The sequence below is a fragment of the Anolis sagrei genome, chromosome 4 (genome assembly GCF_037176765.1).
Source record: "Anolis sagrei isolate rAnoSag1 chromosome 4, rAnoSag1.mat, whole genome shotgun sequence".
Lineage (NCBI taxonomy): Eukaryota > Metazoa > Chordata > Lepidosauria > Squamata > Dactyloidae > Anolis > Anolis sagrei.
Genome location: NC_090024.1, coordinates 12,127,066 through 12,146,818, shown reverse-complemented (window position 1 = coordinate 12,146,818; position 19,753 = coordinate 12,127,066). Strand labels below are relative to the sequence as shown.

Sequence of the window (19,753 nt, the reverse complement as noted above, 5' to 3'; positions counted from 1 at the left end):
TGGACTTTATGAGGCTTAAGAATGCAACTTTCCTGCTTCTTGGAAGTGGGTTGGACTGGATGGTCCATGAGGTCTCTTCTAACTCTATAAATCTATGATTCTATAAGAATCATCATTTGTCTTCAGATTTTTCCTCTCGTCCTTGCTCCATTTCCAGATCAATAATATCATGGAGAACATAAACACGAATTTTGGGGAAATGATCCATGCCAGGTTTATTGAACCAATTTACATAAAAATATTGATTGTTAACCTTGTAAAATACATCATTAAAAGAAGAAAGAAAAATCTTCACAACCGGAAACAACCATCAGAGTGCTATAAAAATATACAATCAATCTTACATATAAGTTAAAAAAAAGAAAAAAATGAAGAAAAGATTCATAACACAAGAGCAAAATTAATTTTGCTAATTTCTTTGTGAAATAACACAATTACAATAAAGCTATTCTATTCTACACCAGAATGAAGAGAGAAAAGGCATGAAATAAGTGAAAGTGACAAGAAAAAGTAAATATGCTGTTACCCTTTCTTTTGGGTCCATGTGGGGACCAATGAAACTGCAAGACCTAGCCTTGAGAATAGGATAAGGAAATTGCAGGGTTACGAAACACAACCCAGAAAGCAAAAAAATAATTGGTAGACAGCTGGCTTTGCAAATGGGAAAACTATTGCAGAAACTATTAGTCTTCTTAGACCCTGGTCTTTAGTTTCATGAAAATGCATTTGGGCCAAGTGAAGGTTTTCCAGAAGCTGGTAGTAACATTTCTCTTAGCAAAGTCACAAAACTGACCAATAAATCTTTAAACTGACTTATTTGAGGAAGAAGGATTTTGAGCTCTTTTAGATATTTTCCTAACCAACTTGTTTGAATAGATTGAAAGTGATAAGATCCTTTGATGGAAATAACCATGTTCTCCAGAAGTTTGCTATAAAATCGAAAGGAAAAACCCAATGGAGGGAGAATCATATTCTAGATTTTAAGAAAACTGATTTCAGTAAATATAAGAGAATACTAAGCGGGATTCTGTGGTCAGGATCACTAAAAGCGAAGGGAATCCATGAAGGATGGGTGTTACTTTTAAAAATGAGATATTGAAGACATCGTTTTAAATAATTTTAATGAGGGTACAAGAAAAGGGGCCTGTAAAACAATGGGGAGCGGGAGAAATTGACAAGGAGGAATCCAAACATTCACCATAAGTAGGGATAATGTCAGAAAAATCTAAAATACAAAATTTGCTTAGGAATTCTAGACAGTAGGAAAACAATGTAAGAGGACTTGACTATACCCCTCCCATGATATTGAACATTTAGTCCTTCATTTTGTGTGACTGTAGCTCATTTTCTGGAAATCATACAATCATAGAGTTGGAAGAGACCTCATGGGCCATCCAGTCCAACTCCCTGCCAAGAAGCAGGAAAATAACATTCAAAGCACCCCAGACGGATGGCCATCCAGGCTCTGCATTCAAGTCTCCGAAGAAGGAGCCTCCTTTTTTGAAAATTGATTGTTTCTAAGTCCATTAGAGAATGAATTTAAGTGCATTTAAATATGCAGGGAATAGTTTTATGGAGTTGTGGGAACTGGTCCCACCATTTATATGCATATGTGGGCAATTCCCAACACTTTAACTTTCCTGGGACAATAAAATGATAGCTTTCTCTGATAGCATTTCATGAGAATGGGAAAAAGTGCAGATGGTAAACTTTGTGTAAGAACTTAAAGGTATGCAAAGCATTGCATAAGGACTTAAAGGAATTTTGCAGGGATTAAAAAGAGCTGGGATGGAGGAGAAGGCTACATGAGACTGAAGAACTCATCACACGAGGTCTGGGCCCCATCCTAGGAGGCTTCCAGGACAGAGCCAGAAAGGAGCCTGATGGAGTCCATCATATGAAGCAGGGCTAATTCTGGTGGGGCTCCATCCTGGCTTTCTCTTGGAAGTGTCCTATGATATAGAGTCCTGAGAACATTGGAAGCTTTGCGAGTTCTCATTAGATAAGCTGGGGAAAGTGCAGTGGGAAGCTGGGTAGCAAAGGTTTTCCCCATGGGATGGGGAAGAGGATAATGCATGTGATGCGGGCAATGCAGGATGTGAGGTAACAGTATCTCCTGCTGCCCACCGGATTTGCCCTGCTGCCCCACCAATGCCCCCACTTTTCCCCGGTTTGAGGACTGCAATATGATGAGGTCCTTAGGCTGCATCTGAACCGCAGTCTAGAGTCCCATTAGCCAGTATACGTCCACACAACACAAACAGGCTGATGCAATTTAACCCACAATGTGTCTTCATGTTTAAAAAGCCCAAGGAAGATCCAAACACTGATCCTAGATTTGGAACTTTCTCTATGTTGGGAGAGTGGTGATTGCCATCTCAGATAACAAGGTGGGTCTAGGATCCAGGATTATTATCACAACCGTTGTATGCTCCTTACGCTTGGTTAGCCTGGAAAAATGAGAGTCCCTTCAGTGACCCCCCCCCCCCCCCCCACAACACCCATTTTGTCTCCCAAGAGAAATAAACTTTCCACTTATCGGAGTTGCTTGCTCTTTACTTCCTGTTTAGATTTGAATTCAATGCTGAAATACTTAATAGCCTAAAGTACAGATTTCCCTTGTGCTTTGAAGTGTAGAAAGAACATTTGCAGCACACAGGAGATTTGTGATGGGTCAGGTGAAAGGAGCAAGACCAAGTTCTTGGATATTGGTTCTCCTGATAATGGACATCCTGGAAGTGCCATCATCAGAACAAATGATGCCCTACCCTTGCTAAGGAATATAAAGGACCTAATCTGAAGTTATTTTCTCATTGCCAGCTGGAGAAGTTCTTCTGAAAGCGAAGAACTGATTACCATTGAGAAATTCTCAATCAAGAAAGAAAACATCTCAAGACTTCCTACTTGCACTTGGAAGCAAACAGATGCTCTTGTGATAAGGTAGGATGTTCTGTACATTAACTGATTTCAGGATGGCAAATACTTTTCTCTTTCCCCACTTCCATTTTCATTCACATTGCTTTCTGCTTGATGATTTTTGCCTATGTATTTTGCGTTAGATTCTCAATAAAAAGTGTACCAACTCTACAGACTTTCCTTCATCTTCCCTATATTGTTCTAGTCTCATTCTGCTGCTTTTGGACTTTGATAAGACAGTGTAATGAAAGGCATGTCAAATTAATCTGATTCAGTCCTTGCCTCGAACTGGCCATTTTATTCATCACATTCTAACGAAATAGGTCATGGCGCTGCCACCATTTGTAGTGACTGATAAATACATAATAATCGACATTTATCAAACAAAGCAATGGAATTTAGTGACACCGAAAGTGTGTGATTTCCTATCCCCACAGAAGTCTTACACACAATTCACCAACTTTCAAAAGGTCAAGAAATATTTGTATATCAGCACTAGTTTATTTGTCCATGTTGCTGAGCAAGAAGACCAGAAAGTATCTGTGATATATACAAACATTCAATTGAATTGAACCAGCAATGAGTTCTTTCTATATATTTCTTTGAATTTTGCCAGTTTGTGCTACTTACTGTGCCTTTTAAATATGAAATTGTTTACTTGTATAGACTGAATAACTCCTAAAAGAAATCAATAGTGGTAAGGTTGAAAAGCATTGGGATTTTGAAAGATAAAAAGGTTTGGATCATCATCATCTAGCACATGGAGCTCGTCTCTTTATGTTTTGCTTTTTGTTTGCTATTTCAGAAATGCGGTATGACTGATTAGAGACCTCATCAGAAGACCTCTTCGTGTACTGTGTTCTGAAAAGTTTTTTTTCCACACTTTAAAACACAAGGGAAATCTGCACTTTCAGGAAGGCCTAGATCTAATGGGCTAACTAATTAATTTGGGACAAAGCAGGGTTTTTCTACTTTGTCTCGAATTAATTTGCTTTTACCGGAGGTGTCATTTGGACACCTCCAGTAAAAGTTCGAGAGCTTGTGAATTTTGGGCCCTGTTTGGATGGGCCCTCATATAATCCAATTCAAAGCAAATAACCTGGATCAGATCCTGGGATATAAGGACAGTGAAGAAGGGGCCTGCCTTTGACTTACTGCCAATCTACATATACAGTGAGAAGAGGGGGGTCATTCTTCACTATCCAAGAAAGTATAAAATATAATTGGCCTTATGATCTGATAATTCTTCCTGAATGCTAATAATGAGGCTGATAATTATTTTGTGGGTAGTGCAGTTCTGCAACTTTTTGAACTGATCTAAATGCATCATTCAGGGAAGCCCTGGTTAACTTCCTTTAACTGGTTGCTGGAACATGAGCTTGTTGAGCTGGAAAACCATCTTTCTCTATTTCTTCTCTTGTAGGTGTGTCAGCTCCCGAAGAAGCTGTGTTGATGACCAATCTCAAGGATATATTATAATGTTCTTTCAAGCATAACGGAGTAGTGTGATTGACTAAAAATGTTGAACAACACAGAAGTGTTTATAGGATGCATCATAATTCTTCTAATCTGTATTCCTGGACTTATAGGGAATGGAATTGTCATTTGGCTTCTCGGCTTCAACATTAAGAGGAATCCTTTCACCACCTACATATTCAATCTCTCAATTGCTGACTTTGGTATGCTTACAATAGAAACTATTCGTACTTTATTTTTTATTTTAAATGTGCTTCATGAGCTGTCCTTTAAGTATTACATAAATTTACTGCATCATTCTATCTTTCTGTTCACATTCATGACCAGTCAGCTCCTATTGACAATCATCAGCACTGATCGGTGTGTGTGCCTCTTTTTCCCACTTTGGCATAGATGCCACCGGCCACCACATTTATCCACAGCTGTGTGTCTCATTATATGGCTGGTTGCTTTCTTAATCTCTGTTACAGATATCATCCTCATTGTCACTCTTGAGTATTATTGGTTAGGAGAAATCCAGTTTTATTTGAATTTTGTGGTTTCCATGCCCATCATGTGTGTCTCCACTATATCCATGTTAATTGAAGTCTGCATAAGATCACAACAAAAGAAGTGGGGTAAGATGTTAAGAGCCATTCTGATTACACTGGTCTTCTTCTTGCTCTTTGCATTACCAATCAATGTGGCGCAAAGTCTTAAAATTTTTCAAAAAACATATGACTATTTCAGTTTATATGCCTATATTTGTGCTACTCTAAACAGTACCATTAACCCTATGATCTATTATTTGGTGGGAAGAGATAAAACAGAGAGCTCCAACAGGAGAATGCATGTAATACTTGACAATCTTTTCAAAGAGGAGGAACACTATAGGGAGGAACAGGAAACCTCAACTGAGGCTCCACTATAAGTTACCTTTGACCAATGATTTAGGCTTTTGAAAAAATACAAGACAATTAAATGTACTAGAAAATATGAAGTATCTGAAAAGTCTCAAGGGATACCTATTATGCATTCTGTAAACACACCTCTTCACTCAAGCAGTTGGAGCAGAGTTTTAACCATCCAGTTGGACAAAACTGGGACCAGTTCTACTATGTAGCCATCCTTACCTTTTCAACAAGCCTTTGAAAATGACCAGTTATAACTCAGTCCCACACATTGTCTAATACAGCCTTATTCTTCCTACCAGTTAACCAGATTCTTTCCTCTAATCGGCCCTGGAATGGACAGCCACAGACCTAATATTATTGTTGCCTGCCATAGCCTTGCACTTAATTCCTGGGCCCCCTAGTATTTTTGGGCTTGCACAAATCTTGGCCCGGCCTTTTAAATGTTTAATTGCCTTGAACAGGCAGGATTACTTTTAATATATGTGTGTTATGGCGACAATTTTTATGTTTATATTTTGTTTGATCTTATGGTTATGTTGTTTTTACTCTGTATGTTTTGTGATATTACTTGGGAACCGCGCTGAGTCCCCTCGGTGAGATGGAGCAATATATAAATAAAGTATTATTATTATTATTATTATTATTATTATTATTATTATTATTATATTACCTTTTCCACTCTTTGTCACTGCAGACAACTCCTAACCTTTCTCAGGTGTAGTTGCTGATGTTAGCAAAGCACCCATATGGCATGGAGAAAGAAGTGAGAAAAGGAGGGGCTAATAACCTTCCTTTCTTCAGGTAGTTGCTGATATCAACAAAGCTGCCTAGTTATGGCCAGAGCCTCTCCAGAGCTCTGTGTACAACACTGTTGTGACAAACCTTTGAGAAGGTAAGTTTAATCCCTTTTCCCATGCACTGCACAGGGAAAAGTGACTAGTACTGCCTCATGTGAACAGCTGACCCAGCATAAATCAGAACCACCCGGTTGTTCACATTGAACCCAAAGTGCAGAGCTGCTTTGAACTTTCCAGAGCATTCTCCAACCTCTGCTAATGTGGCCCAAAATTGCATTAACTACTTTCAGGACTAAAAATCCCTGAATTTCACCTGGATGTTCAGGAATTATTTCTGGCCCAATTGGTGGCATGTGATCTGTTTAGCTGGGCTTCAAAGTTATTCCCAGAGTTAGCAACAAAGGCTAAAAAATCCTTTTTGCATAAGGATTCTATCACTGTTGATATATAGACTGCATTCTTTCCTTTAAAAACTTAATTAAGTATATGCGCTAAGTTCTTGTGGGTTTTTTCGGGCTATATGGCCATGTTCTAGAGGCATTTCTCCTGATGTTTCGCCTGCATCTATGGCAAGCATCCTCAGAGGGTGAGGTCTGCTGGAGCTGGGAAAAAAGGGGGTTTATATATCTGTGGAATGGCCAGGGTGAGACAAAAGGCTTTTGTAAGTTGGGCTAGGTGTGAATCTTTTCAACTGACCACCTTGATTAGCATACAATGGGCTGACTGTGCCTGGAGCAAATTCTTCTTGAAAGGTGATTAGATGTCCCTGCCTGTTTTTCTCTCTGCTGTTTTAATTTTAGAATTATTTAATACTGGTAGCCAGACTTTGTTCATTTTCATGGTTTCTTCCTTTCTGTTGAAATTGTCCACATGTTTGTGGATTTCAATGGCTTCTCTGTGTAGTCTGACATGGTGGTTGTGAGAGTGGTCCAGCATTTTTGTGTTCTCAAATAAAATGCTGTGTCCAGGTTGGTTCATCAGGTGCTCTGCTATGGCTGATTTCTCTGGTTGGAGTAGTCTGCAGTGCCTTTCATGTTCCTGGATTCTTGTTTGGGTGCTGCGTTTGGTGGTCCCTATGTAGACTTGTCCACAGCTGCATGGTATACGGTAGACTCCTGCAGAAGTGAGAGGATCCCTCTTGTCCTTTGCTGAACGTAGCATTTGTTGGATTTTCTTGGTGGGTTTGTAGATTGTTTGTATGTTGTGTTTCCTCATCAGCTTCCCTATGCAATCAGTGGTTCCCTTGATGTATGGCAGGAACACTTTTCCTCTGGGTGGATCTTCATCTTTACTCTTGTGGCTTGTTCTCGGTCTTGCAGCTCTTCTGATGTCTGAGGTGGAGTATCCATTGGCCTGGAGAGCCCAGTTGAGGTGGTTCAGTTCATCTTGGAGGAGGTGGGGTTCACAGATTCTTTTTGCACGGTCTGCCATATGCGCTAACTTCCAAACCTTGAAGATGTTACTTCTTTGTACTGTAATGCTCAGAATTATGTCTATCAATATTCCAAAGCTTAAAGCAGTTGTGATTGATGCATTGTCAAAGGCTTTCATGGCTGGAACCACTGGGTTGTTGTATGATTTTTGGGCTGTATGGCCATGTTCCAGAAGTATTCTCTCCTGCCATTTCGCCTGCATCTATGGCATCCTCTAACAACTAACATGTCAGGATACACAGAGAAGCCATTGAAATCCACAAGCATGTTGACAATTTCAACAGAAAGAAGAAAACCATGAAAATGAACAAAATCTGTCTCCCAATATTAAAAATAAACCCTCTAAAATCAGAACAGTAAATAAACAACACTCAAGAACAGGGGACTCCAGATAAGAATCAATCAGGGACATCTAATCACATATCAGCAAAGGGTTCCCCCAGGCAGCAAGAAGCCAGACCTTGAAACTGCTAGGTCATTAAATACTAATCAATGTGGCTAACTGAAACATTAAAACCTACCTCCAACAGACAAGAGCTTTTTTTCTCTCCCACTCAGAAAATGAGTTTTAAATTGAGCATGACATTCCACAGATATATAAGCCCCATCTTCCTAGTTTCCAACAGACCTCACAACCTATCAGGATGCCTGACATAGATGCAGGTGAAACGTCGGGAGAGAATGCTTCTGGATCATGGCCATACAATCCGAAAAACTTACAACCACCCAGTTGTGAGTGAGCATTAGAAAAAGTTAAGGCATGCTCAATTTAAAACTCATTTTCTGAGAAAGGCTATCGCACACAATTCTAAGTATAAACACAGGTATTTTCCTAAGATAACATTAGCCACTTGCATGTCAAGCCTTTTTAAAAAAAGAAAAGAATGGGTTAAAATTAAAGTTGCTTGGTTTAACAGACATCTGGTAAGGAAAGCTGTGATTTGCTTATATTATGCAACTTAAGGAGATATTTAATCTAGTCAAGGAAAATGCAATAATAGAGGGTACAGAAAATGACCCCCCCCCCGAATTTCATAAAGATGGTGACCATTGAATTAAGAAATATATAAATTTGCTTAGTGCTGTAATTTAAAAGAAACCCTGTTTAAGATGATCTGTTGAAAATATTTAACTATAAATCACCTTTAAAAAATGTTCCAAAGCAACATCGAGGATATTGAGAAAAAGAAGGTTCTTTTAAAAATATCTTATAGACTTGAGAGAAGATTGAAAGTTCCCAGTGAAATCCACAAAATTTTACAGGTAGATTTCCAGTGTTACTAGGAATGTTTCTGATTGCCGTTATGAAAGAACTGGAGAGTAAATATGGATTACATCTTTGACATATGTCGGTAGAACCATGACCACGGTTTGCCCATATTTGAAAGTAATCTGAAGCACCACAGAAAGAAGAATTGGAAGTTGTAGGCCATCTTGCCTTTAATATTTTTAATGTAACTTCTAAGAGTGTTGTACATGTGTGGGATGTATCGTGTGTGTTTATCTAAGTTGTTAATTTGTAATTCTTATTGAGTCTGTTTTTATCCATTGTTTTGATTTGTTATTGTTGTTTTGGCATTGCATGTTCAACATTGTGTTTATTTTGCTGGGAACCACCCCAAGTCCCCTCAGGGAGATAGGGTGGGTTATAAAGAAAGTATTATTATTAAAATTGAAAGTTCCCAGTGAAATCTTTATATGTTCATCCACAAATTGTAAAGGTAGATTTCCAATGTTTGTAGGAATGTTTCTGCTTGCCATTCTGAATGAGGAACTGCAAAGTGAATATGGATTACGTCTTTGATACATGAGAGGGGCACCATGACCATGGTTCGCCCAGATTTGAAAGTGAACTAAAACACTACTGAATGAAGAACAATTTGTGTTGCTGAACTGAGTCAAATTGCTCAATGAATGCAGATTCTAAACAATATGTGAATTAAAGACTTTGTGAAAGACTAGAAACCATTTATGAATGTTTTGTGGCAAAAAAAAAATTGACAATGTAATAATCATCTGTACTTCTGTGGGGAAAGAAATGTAATGATGCCATATTAATCTGTCATAACTGTTACTAGGAATTTTAGGAGCATTATACAGTTATTTATTTATTTAATTAATTAACTAATTTAAAGAAGGAACAGAAAAAAATGCATGAAAGGGAGGGAGGGAGATAAAAAAAGAGAAGAAGGAATAAAGGAGGAAGAGGGGTGATGAAAGAGAGAGAGGGAGACAGAGAAAGGCCGAGGCAGAAAGAAAAGAGGAAGAGTGAGAAAGGAGAAGGGAAGAAAGAGAAGAGAGAGAAAACAAAGAAAGAGAGAGGAGGAGGAGGGAAAGGGGGAAGAAAGGGAGAGCAAGATAGAGAGAGAGAGAGAGACCTATATTCTTGAAAGTTGGAAAATGGGGCATCTCCCTCCAGCAGCACCCTCTGGATGGGGATCAGGCCCCCATTAAGGCCCCCTTTTTTAAAATCCCTGGAATTCCCTTCCTCTCACACCTTGGCTCAGACCTGGCTTACCACAAGGAAAGGAAAGGGTCCCAGGAAGGGTGCTTCCTTAGCCTCATTCCTCAAGCCCAGTCTCCCTTGAAATGAAGAAAGGAAATAATCCCAGAAACAGAAAGGGGAGACTTGTAAGGATCTTTTGGCTGTGGACCAAAAACAGCTGTCCGGTAACCCACCCATTTTCGGGAGGCACGTGAAAACGGATCTGCTCATCTTCTGGAATTCAGCCAGCAAAAACAAATCAAGGTTCAGCTGTAATGCACAAGCCTAGTCCATATCCATATGTTCACCTTATTTTTAAGGCTCCCCACATTGATGCTGAGCGCTGCTCAGGCTGAAATTTTAAAAAGGTGAGAAATATAGACATGTCATCAGGCTGGCTTTCTTTCTCTACTTTCAGCAACGGAAGGATAACTGTGTAGGAGATCCTCTCCTCTAGATCTTCTTCCCTGATTTTTTGGAGGGAGGGTGTTAATTATTTCCCTTTAAAAAATATACATACAAAAATATAGCAATTTGTATAATCGCAATCGCGATTGGTGGGAACGAGGGACAGGGCCTTCTCGGTGGTGGCCCCTAGGCTCTGGAACTCCCTCCCGGTGGAGATTAGATCTGCCCCTTCCCTCCTGACTTTTAGAAAGCTGGTAAAAACATGGCTTTGGAATACTGCATTTGCAAAATGATGACTGAGTCAATAACCGTTGACCACACAGGCGGATGGCGATGAACTTATGATTTATTCTGACGAACTGACCTTTTGTAAGTTGTATAATTGTATTTTAATGTATTTTCGTACTATTGTATTATGATGTTTACTGTGGTTTATCTTATTGTATTTTAACCCTCTGCTGTTAGACAGCCTGAGTCCCTTTTCAGAGGTTGAGAAGTTACAAAAGCTCGAGTGTACTAGTCCACAGGGGGTAGGTGAAAAGCACAAAACCTGATCCCACCCTTGTCATATCTGGACATTCCTTCTCCAAATTTTGGCCCTTTCTTTCATGCGGTTATTTAATGAACTCTTTCACAGTCATGTTGTTCTCCTTTTCCCACTGCCGAGGTTTTCAAACTTCACACTTAGAAAAATACAAAATCAAGGGGAGAACTGTGCATGTACCCTTTTCATTGAAATATAGGAACTCATGAACCTTGCTTGGGTGGATTACATCTAAGATAGGAAATTGTATATGCTGCAGCTATTTGTTTGAATTTTTCATCACAAGGCACAGCTGGACATGCCAGATAAAGCCCAACCAAAAAAAGCCACCAACATCAGTCAGAAGTAATCTGTAGATGCTGATCAAAGATGCATTGCTTACACATAACAGTCAAGTGAACCCAAATGATAAACCACGCAAACTGTAATCCATTATCATAACATCCTACTCAGAAGCATAATAAAAAAAGAGTCAGATTTAAACTACATGCACTGGAGCAACATCACAGATGGTCAACCAGGCTGAGATTGCTTTGCTGCTGCAACTATTTCTTCAGCCAGAAGCAAAACCATGCTGGTAATATTGGTCATTGAGCTCACATGTCTGGTCATCTGGTTTTGACCTCATCAAAAGCAACATTTCTGGCAAGCTTCTGTAAGGGAGATGCTTCAGGCCAGCAACACAGCCGTGTTTTGGAGCAGGCTGGTGCCACCAAGACGACCCTTGATATTCCTGGAAATTCCAGCTGAAAAGGATGCTGCTTTTGCAAATCAAGCCATACAGCATGTGGATTTCTCACAGCAGTTGAAAGGTTAGTTCATTTTATTTGACTCATATAAAGTTAGTCTGTTGAAGTTGATGGGACTTAAGTAGGGATGCCATTCCATATCTGCCACAGAATCTGCTGTTTCAGATTTACCCTATTCTGAAGACAATTCTGCATGAGGGTAACCTCTCAATTTGGTGAACTGGCTGGGGAAATGGAAAGTAAAGACTTTTTCTTGCTTTCCACAGTGGGTCTTAAACCTGTGGGTCCCCAGGTATTTTGGACTACAACTCTCAGAAATCCCAGCCAGTTTACCAGCTGTTAGAATTTCTGGGAGTTGGGGACACACAGGTTGTGAACTACTGATTTAGAAAAAGTTGAGAAGAGAGAAGAATAGCTGCTGTTAGAATCATAGAATCATAGAATCAAAGAGTTGGAAGAGACCTCATTGGCCATCCAGTCCAACCCCCTGCCAAGAAGCAGGAATATTGTATTCAAATCACCCCTGACAGATGGCCATCCAGCCTCTGTTTAAAAGTTTCCAAAGAAGGAGCATCAACCATGCTTCAGGGCAGAGAGTTCCACTGCTGAACGGCTCTCACAGTCAGGAAGTTCTTCCTCATGTTCAGATGGAATCTCCTTTCTTGTAGTTTGAAGCCATTGTTCCTTGTCCTAATCTCCATGGAAGCAGTAAACAAGCTTGCTCCCTCCTCCCTGTGGCTTCCTAGGGATGAGGACAGGTTGGGCATCCCATATCAGAAATTTTGAAATCCAAAATCTTATAATGTATATATATGCAAGCACGGGTATTGAAAAATTCAAAACACTTCTGGTTGCCAGAATTTTTCATTAGGGATACTGAATTTGCATAAAACTTTCAAAGATGTGTATAGGAAGGGAAAAAAGGAAAACTCCATACAGTGGATGAAAAAATTAAAGATACAAAGTTTTTCCATTTTTTTTCAAAGAAAATAAAAAGTAATTTTAGTGTAAGTGGGTAAGTGTGGCAACTGTGCAGTTGTTGAAACATTTTCACAGTTCAAAACATAGTGTACATGTAATAGTACTGTGATATTTTTACACCCACCTACCCACCCCCAGCCCCCTAACCTAGTGTTAGAGATGAAGACACTCCTGGACCATTTGCTCTTCTAGGCAGAATCCTATTGGGGCTTTGTACTTGTATGAAAATGGATTGTTGGAGCAGTTGTACTTTCCACTATGTTTCATAAAGAGATACCCAGTAGCACAGCTACAAGGACCCTTATGCACCCAGAGTACCTCCTTATGTGCACAGCTGCTGCTCAGCAGCCATGGTCAAGTCTGCCCCTAACCTAAGTGGCCTTTGATTGGAAATGGGCTCTTCCGTCCTCCATCTATGGAAGCCCAGATTCCACATAGATATGTTAGTGCAGTGGTTCTCAACCAGGGGTCCCCAGATGTTTTTGGCCTTCAACTCCTAGAAATCCTAACAACTGGTAAACTGGCAGAGATTTCTGGGAGTTGTAGGCCAAAAACATCTGGGGACCCCAGGTTGAGAACCACTGTGTTAGTGTCTCAATATACTTAGCAGAGCCCCCGGTGGTGCAGTGGGTTAAACCCCTGTGTCAGCAGGACTGAAGACCGACAGGTCGCAGGTTCGAATCCAGGGAGAGGCGGATGAGCTCCCTCTATAAGCTCCAGCTCCTCATGCGGGGACATGAAAGAAGCCTCTCACAAGGATGATAAAACATCAAATCATCCGGGCGTCCCCTGGGCAACGTCCTTGCAGACGGCCAATTCTCTCACACCAGAAGCGACTTGCAGTTTCTCAGGTCGCTCCTGACACTATATACTGTATATATACTTAGCAGTTGTGTATATATATATACTTAGCAGTTGTGTATGATGTGTTGTTGGGCTTGGCCTCATGTAAGCCGCCCCGAGTTCCCTTGGGGAGATGGTGGCGGGGTATAAAGTATTATTGTTATTGTTATTATTATTATTATTATTATTATTATTATTATTATTATTATTAACTGTTAAATGTAATTCAACTCAGTGTATTTATCAATATTTCAGACATTTTAATAGCACTATTGGACAGCATTGCCTGCCTGCCTTTAAACCAATCCCTACGTGTCTCAACTGCTAGGGTCCATCCTGAAAACACTTGATGCCCCCAAGCCAGTACTGTCACATTTAATGAATGTTCATTTTTCTTATGTTTTCTTATATTTGTTATAATATATAATATGCTTAGATGCAGAGGCGGCCCTAGGTAATTTTCAATGGTAAGCAAACAGTATTTTGGCACACCCCCCCCCCCCCCCCCCCGGCAACCAATCACTGATATATATTTTCTGTTTGTCATGGAATTTCTGTGTGCCATATTTGGTTAAATTCCTCAATTCCATCATTGGTGGAGTTCAGAATGCTCTTTGATTGTAGGTGAACTATACATCCCAGTAACTACAACTCGCATATGTCAAGGTCTATTTTCTCCCCAGAGCGCCTCAAGAGTGCCCCTGGGCAAAATCAACTATACTGCAAATGCTTATTTTGCGCAATGGTCGAACCACCCCTGCTTAGATGTATAATATCCTTCATAGAGCCTCACTTACTCCCTCCCTCCCCAGGGAGAGCAGACAGGCTCCCACTCCCTCCATTTTCTGCAAGGAATTAAAAACTTGGCTGCTCCATTGTGCCTTTGATTAGGCAGTTCACCACAGAATTTCCCAACCTATGCAGCTCCTGCACTTTAACATGGTCCCTTTCTGGCACTTCTAACACTTTAAAGGCCTAAGGACATTTACCTCCTAGCCCAGCCTTAGAATCATAGAATCATAGAATCAAAGAGTTGGAAGAGACCTCACGGGCCATCCAGTCCAACCCCCTGCCAAGAAGCAGGAATATTGCAGTCAAATCACCCCATCCAGCCTCTGCTTAAAAGCTTCCAAAGAAGGAGCCTCCACCACACTCCGGGGCAGAGAGTTCCACTGCTGAACGGCTCTCACAGTCAGGAAGTTCTTCCTAATGTTCAGATGGAATCTCCTCTCTTGTAGTTTGAAGCCATTGTTCTGCGTCCTAGTCTCCAAGGAAGCAGAAAACAAGCTTACTCCCTCCTCCCTGTGGCTTCCTCTCACATATTTATACATGGCTATCATATCTCCTCTCAGCCTTCTCTTCTTCAGGCTAAACATGCCCAGCTCCCCAAGCCACTCCTCATAGGGCTTGTTCTCCAGACCCTTGATCATTTTAGCCGCCCTCCTCTGGACACATTCCAGCTTGTCAATATCTTTCTTGAATTGTGCCTTCCGATTGTCACACTCTATTTAGGATTCATTGCACTTAGTAATAATAAACCGAACCCAGCACTTTATTTGCTCAGCCATGATATCACTTTTAATTGGTTTTATAATGTTGTTTGGTTTTATGTATATTAATATTTGATATGCTTATTTTAACCTGTTTTGTTGGACATGCCCCTTTGTAAGCCACCCCGAGTCCCTTCGGGGAGATGGAAGCGGGGTATAAAAATAAAGTTACTATTATTATAGTTACATAGTTAGAGCCTCTTACTTTTATGTTGCTTGCTTATAGCCTTGACAATCAGTAAGGGTGTGTCTTTTCTCTTTCCAGTGTAACGAGGCTGGCAATTGACTAAGCAAAGTCACAGATCAATCTCTAGTAAATCTTGCAGTGAGTTTTGAAAATAATATAATTTCCTTCCCTTTAGGGCTTAAAAAGTGCCAAAAACATGGGCATGCCTTCCTATCACTTACAGTTCCAGAAAAAAAAACCCTAAAGTAAGCAGTCTTTGCCTTGCTTTCTTTGAAGTCTGCTGAACTATATGTACATAAGTAAAAGGGAGAATTCAAAAATTGCTTATTTAGATCAAAGATCTAATATAGAACTAAACCAATCCCTGATCACATTCATTTATTAGCTAACTTCATTCTTTTTTTAGCACAAAAATAATATTTTTTCCAGCATGGCATAAGGAAATACGCCTTATTCGTGAAAAGCAAAAGTTAACAACAACAACAACTTTTATTTCTTACCTGGCTCTCCTCGAGGCTTGAGGAAGGGCACAACACTGCTAAAACACATAATTATAAAGCAATATGCAAAAGTCATGTATTAAAATGTAATTTCTATGAAATACTTACCGTATATTCCGGCATATAAGACGACTGGGCATATAAGACGACCCCCAACTTTTCCAGTTAAAATATAGAGTTAAGATTACTCCCATGCATAAGACTACACCTGCATATAAGACGACCCCTGACTTTTGAGAAGATTTTCTTGGGTTAAAAAGTAGTCTTATACGCCAGAATATACTCTATATTAAAATACACAGAACAAAGATTAAAATACAGTGAAAACATGTCAGGAGTTTAAAATTCATAGCTAAAAATTGACTGCATAGGCCTGCCAGAAAAGATGTGCCATCAGTTGGGTCTTAAATTCCAACAATTTGGTCTGCACCCCATTTTTCCATTCCTTTCAGGCAGTGTCAACAGGCATTGTTGAAGACTTTCATGGCCCGAATCACTGGGTTGTTGTAGGTTTTTTGGGCTGTAGGACCATATGCCAGAAGCATTCTCTCCTGACATTTCACCTGCATCTATGGCAGGCATCCTCAGAGGTTGTGAGGACCTCAAAACCTCTGAGGATGCCTGCCATAGATGCAGGTGAAACATCAGAAGAGAATGCTTCTAGAACATGGCCATACAGCAACCCAATGTTAACAGGAACTTCTTGAATGTGCACAAACACTCTTCCAAAGTGTTGTCAAAGGATTTCATGGCCAGAATCACTGAGTTGCTGTGAGTTTTTTCAACAGACCTCTGAACAAACCTCTGAGGATGCTTGCCATAGATACAGGCAAAACACTGGGAGAGAATGCTACTGGAACATGACCATGCAGTTGGAAAAACTCACAACCCACTCTGGATTAGTTTGTGGTTTGATGAACTTTCATGAATGCTATTTAATGAATGCACTATAAAGTTGGGGGGGGGTGCTTTACATAGTCTGGATAGCACTATGCAGTCCCTCAAAATTCAGAAAAAATTGCAAGTTGAAGTTAAATGTCATAATTGTTAAAAGAGAGGACACAACCAATACATGGTTGTTTGTCCTAGCAGTCCTAGATCTTACATGACCATTCTGAATCTTGTTGATAACAGATAGGCAACTGCTATGGAAGTTTGAGCTTCATAAATGAGTTCCATGATGTTCAGGGGGAAAAAACCCATGTATTGGTATAATTAAAGAGAAAAATAAAATATCCCATGAAATTGACTCTGCAGAATTCATTATTCTGCTGCAGGGCTTTAACGTAATTCTCACATCTCCTTCTATGAACCAGTGCGGGCCCTAAGAACTGCTGAGGAGGCCCTCCTCTCAATCCCACCTCTGTCTCAATCATGGTTGGTGGGGATGAGAGAGAGAGCCTTCTCTGTGGTGGCTCTCCAGCTTTGGAATGCCCTCCCTAAAGAGATTAGGGTAACCGCCACTCTCCAAGTTTTCCGCAAACATCTGAAAACATGGCTTTTGACCATGTCTAGTGATTATGGCCTTAATCACTACGTTCGAGGGTTTAGTGATTTGTTTCACTTCTGCACTTTATGGGGTTTGATGTTATATGCAGTTGCTACATTATAACTTGCTGGATTTTATAGTATCTTCTAAATTAATAGTGATGTTATTGATGTTTTAAGTATAATTGGGTCAATGTTATCAATATTAATTTTTATTTTTCTGTATTCTTTGTATCTGTATATTGTTGTACTATTGAGTGCTTTCTATGAGCCACTCCAAATTCCTTCGGGAAGATGGTGGCGGGGTATAAATAAAGCATGATGATGATGATAATGATGATGATGATGATGATTATTATTATTATTGTGTCTTCTCTTGTAGGAGCATGTTTTCCATAATAAACCCATGATGACCAATTTCAGCCAAGCACTGCTTTCTTCTTTTAATGTTTCAACGGACTATAATACAAGTGAGAATATAATGGAATATAATGATGGAGTCCCAGCTGATGGAAACTCAGATATAAGGATTTACTTAGAAATCATAACAAGTACCATCTGTCTTCTTATCTGCCCTCCTGGCCTGGTAGGGAATGGGACTGTAATTTGGCTCCTTGGCTTCCGCATTAAGAGGAATCCCTTTACGGTCTACATTTTGAACCTCTCTATTGCTGACTTTGGTGTGCTCACAATGCAAGTTACTTTTAATTTATTATTCATTTTGCAATATTTTCATCTTTTCTCATTTTATTTCATTATATATATCCTTTTGTATACCATGAATATATTCGCATTCATAGCCAGTCAGTTCCTACTGATAGCAATCAGCATTGACAGGTTTGTGTGTGTCTTCTTTCCACTTTGGCATCGATTCCACCGGCCACCATATTTATCCACGGCTGTTTGTGTCATGATATGGATCCTCGCATTAGTCTTCACTACAGGTGCCATCCTCCTTGACCTATTGAGGTTTTTATTTCTCTTTAATGCTGTGCTTTTAGCACCCATTATGTGTGTGTCCACTCTAGCCATGTTAGCTAAAGTCCGCTTGAGATCATTACAGCAGAAAAGGGGGAAACTGTTAAGAGCCATTTTACTTACACTTCTCTTCTTCCTCTTCTTTGCTTTTCCAATTAATGCCATTTGCAGTCTTTCCTTTTTAAAACAGCCATCTCTTTATGCCCAGGTATATGGATATGTATGTTTGAATCTAAACAGTGCTGTTAACCCCTTCATCTATTATTTGGTAGGAAGAGGAAACAGAGGTAGATCTAGCAAGAGACTAAGTAAAGTACTTGAGAAACTTTTCAAGGAGGAGGAAGACTGTAGAGAAAATCAGGAAACCTCAAATGAAACTCAATTATAAGGATTCTTTGACAGAGAAGTTAGTATTTCATAAACTCTTCACTTTACTAAACTCTGGGTAAACTTAGGCTATATCATAAGTTGAAGCAACTCATTGGAAAAGACAGTAATATTGGGCAAAGTAGAGACAAAGATGAAGTACTTTGGCTACATAATGAGAAGACAGGAAAGCTTGGAGAAGACAATGATTTGGGGAAATGGAAGGAAAAAGGAAGAGGGGCTGACCAAAGGCAAGATGGATGGATAGTGGCCTTGAAGTGACTGGCTTGACTTTGAAGGAACTGGGGGTTGCCACATCTAACCAGGAGCTCTGGCGTTGGCTGGTCCATGAGGTCAAGAAGAGTCGGAAGTAACTGAACGAATAAACAAGAAGAAAAGGAAGAAGTCCTCATGAAAGACAGATTGATTAAATAAAGAAAACCACAGACCTGAATATGCAAAACCTGAACTGACGACTTGGGCTCCCTGAGATCTTTCATTCATTGTGTTGCCATAAGTTGAAGTCAACTTGATGTCACATAAGAACAAAAACAAGGTCAATGTATTTTTTTATTTATTTACGACATTTATATGCCTCATATATCTCAATGGCATTCAAAACCAGGTGTTACAGCTTTTAAGTGATTTGCAAAATGATATGTTTATATAACAAAAATGTTTGTATACTTTGTCAATTCTTGAAATGCAACACAGCACCCAAAATATTGAAAATACATTATAAGACATAAAAACATTATGTATAATTGTTGCATGTACTTTTTCTAATAGTTTGTTTTAAATGTTCTTTATATAAAGTGTTTTATCTCCATTTACAATTTCCTCTTGATAAAGGTACTATACACACACACACACACTTTGGGAAATATCATACATTTTTTTCTGTTTTATTATATCCCGATGGGATCACTGGGAAGAACATTTAATCAATAGGGGAGCAGAGTAATACATTTTAATGTGGCGACAATCTTTACAATCTTTGTGATATGAGAGAAAACAGCCACAACATTTTTCGGGGCAATTAATATTTCAAAGAATCATAGAAAAACAGCATTGTAAGAGACTTCAAGGGTCATCAACTCCAGCTCCATTCTGCTTTACAGGAATGCAGCATCTAAGCTTTTTCTAGTTATAGTCAAAA

At 39.5% G+C, this 19,753-nt stretch overlaps 2 protein-coding genes across 2 annotated transcripts; both read left to right on the top strand.

The window, feature by feature from the left end:
* The first annotated feature begins 4,435 nt into the window (after positions 1–4,435).
* On the top strand, positions 4,436–5,302 carry LOC137096780 (proto-oncogene Mas-like). The gene has a single exon (XM_067467005.1). It carries the CDS (start codon positions 4,436–4,438, stop codon positions 5,300–5,302), a length of 867 nt encoding a protein of 288 aa, XP_067323106.1.
* A 6,366-nt stretch (positions 5,303–11,668) lies between these two features.
* Positions 11,669–19,308, top strand: LOC132772867 (proto-oncogene Mas-like). Its single transcript, XM_060771715.2, has 2 exons — positions 11,669–11,764; positions 17,633–19,308. Exon 2 carries the CDS (start codon positions 17,657–17,659, stop codon positions 18,614–18,616), a length of 960 nt encoding a protein of 319 aa, XP_060627698.2. The 5' UTR covers positions 11,669–11,764; positions 17,633–17,656; the 3' UTR covers positions 18,617–19,308.
* The last annotated feature ends 445 nt before the right edge of the window (positions 19,309–19,753 follow it).

Excerpts from the sequence above, each read along its gene's own strand:
- LOC137096780 (XM_067467005.1), top strand. The coding sequence starts at position 4,436 with ATGTTGAACAACACAGAAGTGTTTATAGGATGCATCATAATTCTTCTA.
- LOC132772867 (XM_060771715.2), top strand. The coding sequence starts at position 17,657 with ATGATGACCAATTTCAGCCAAGCACTGCTTTCTTCTTTTAATGTTTCA.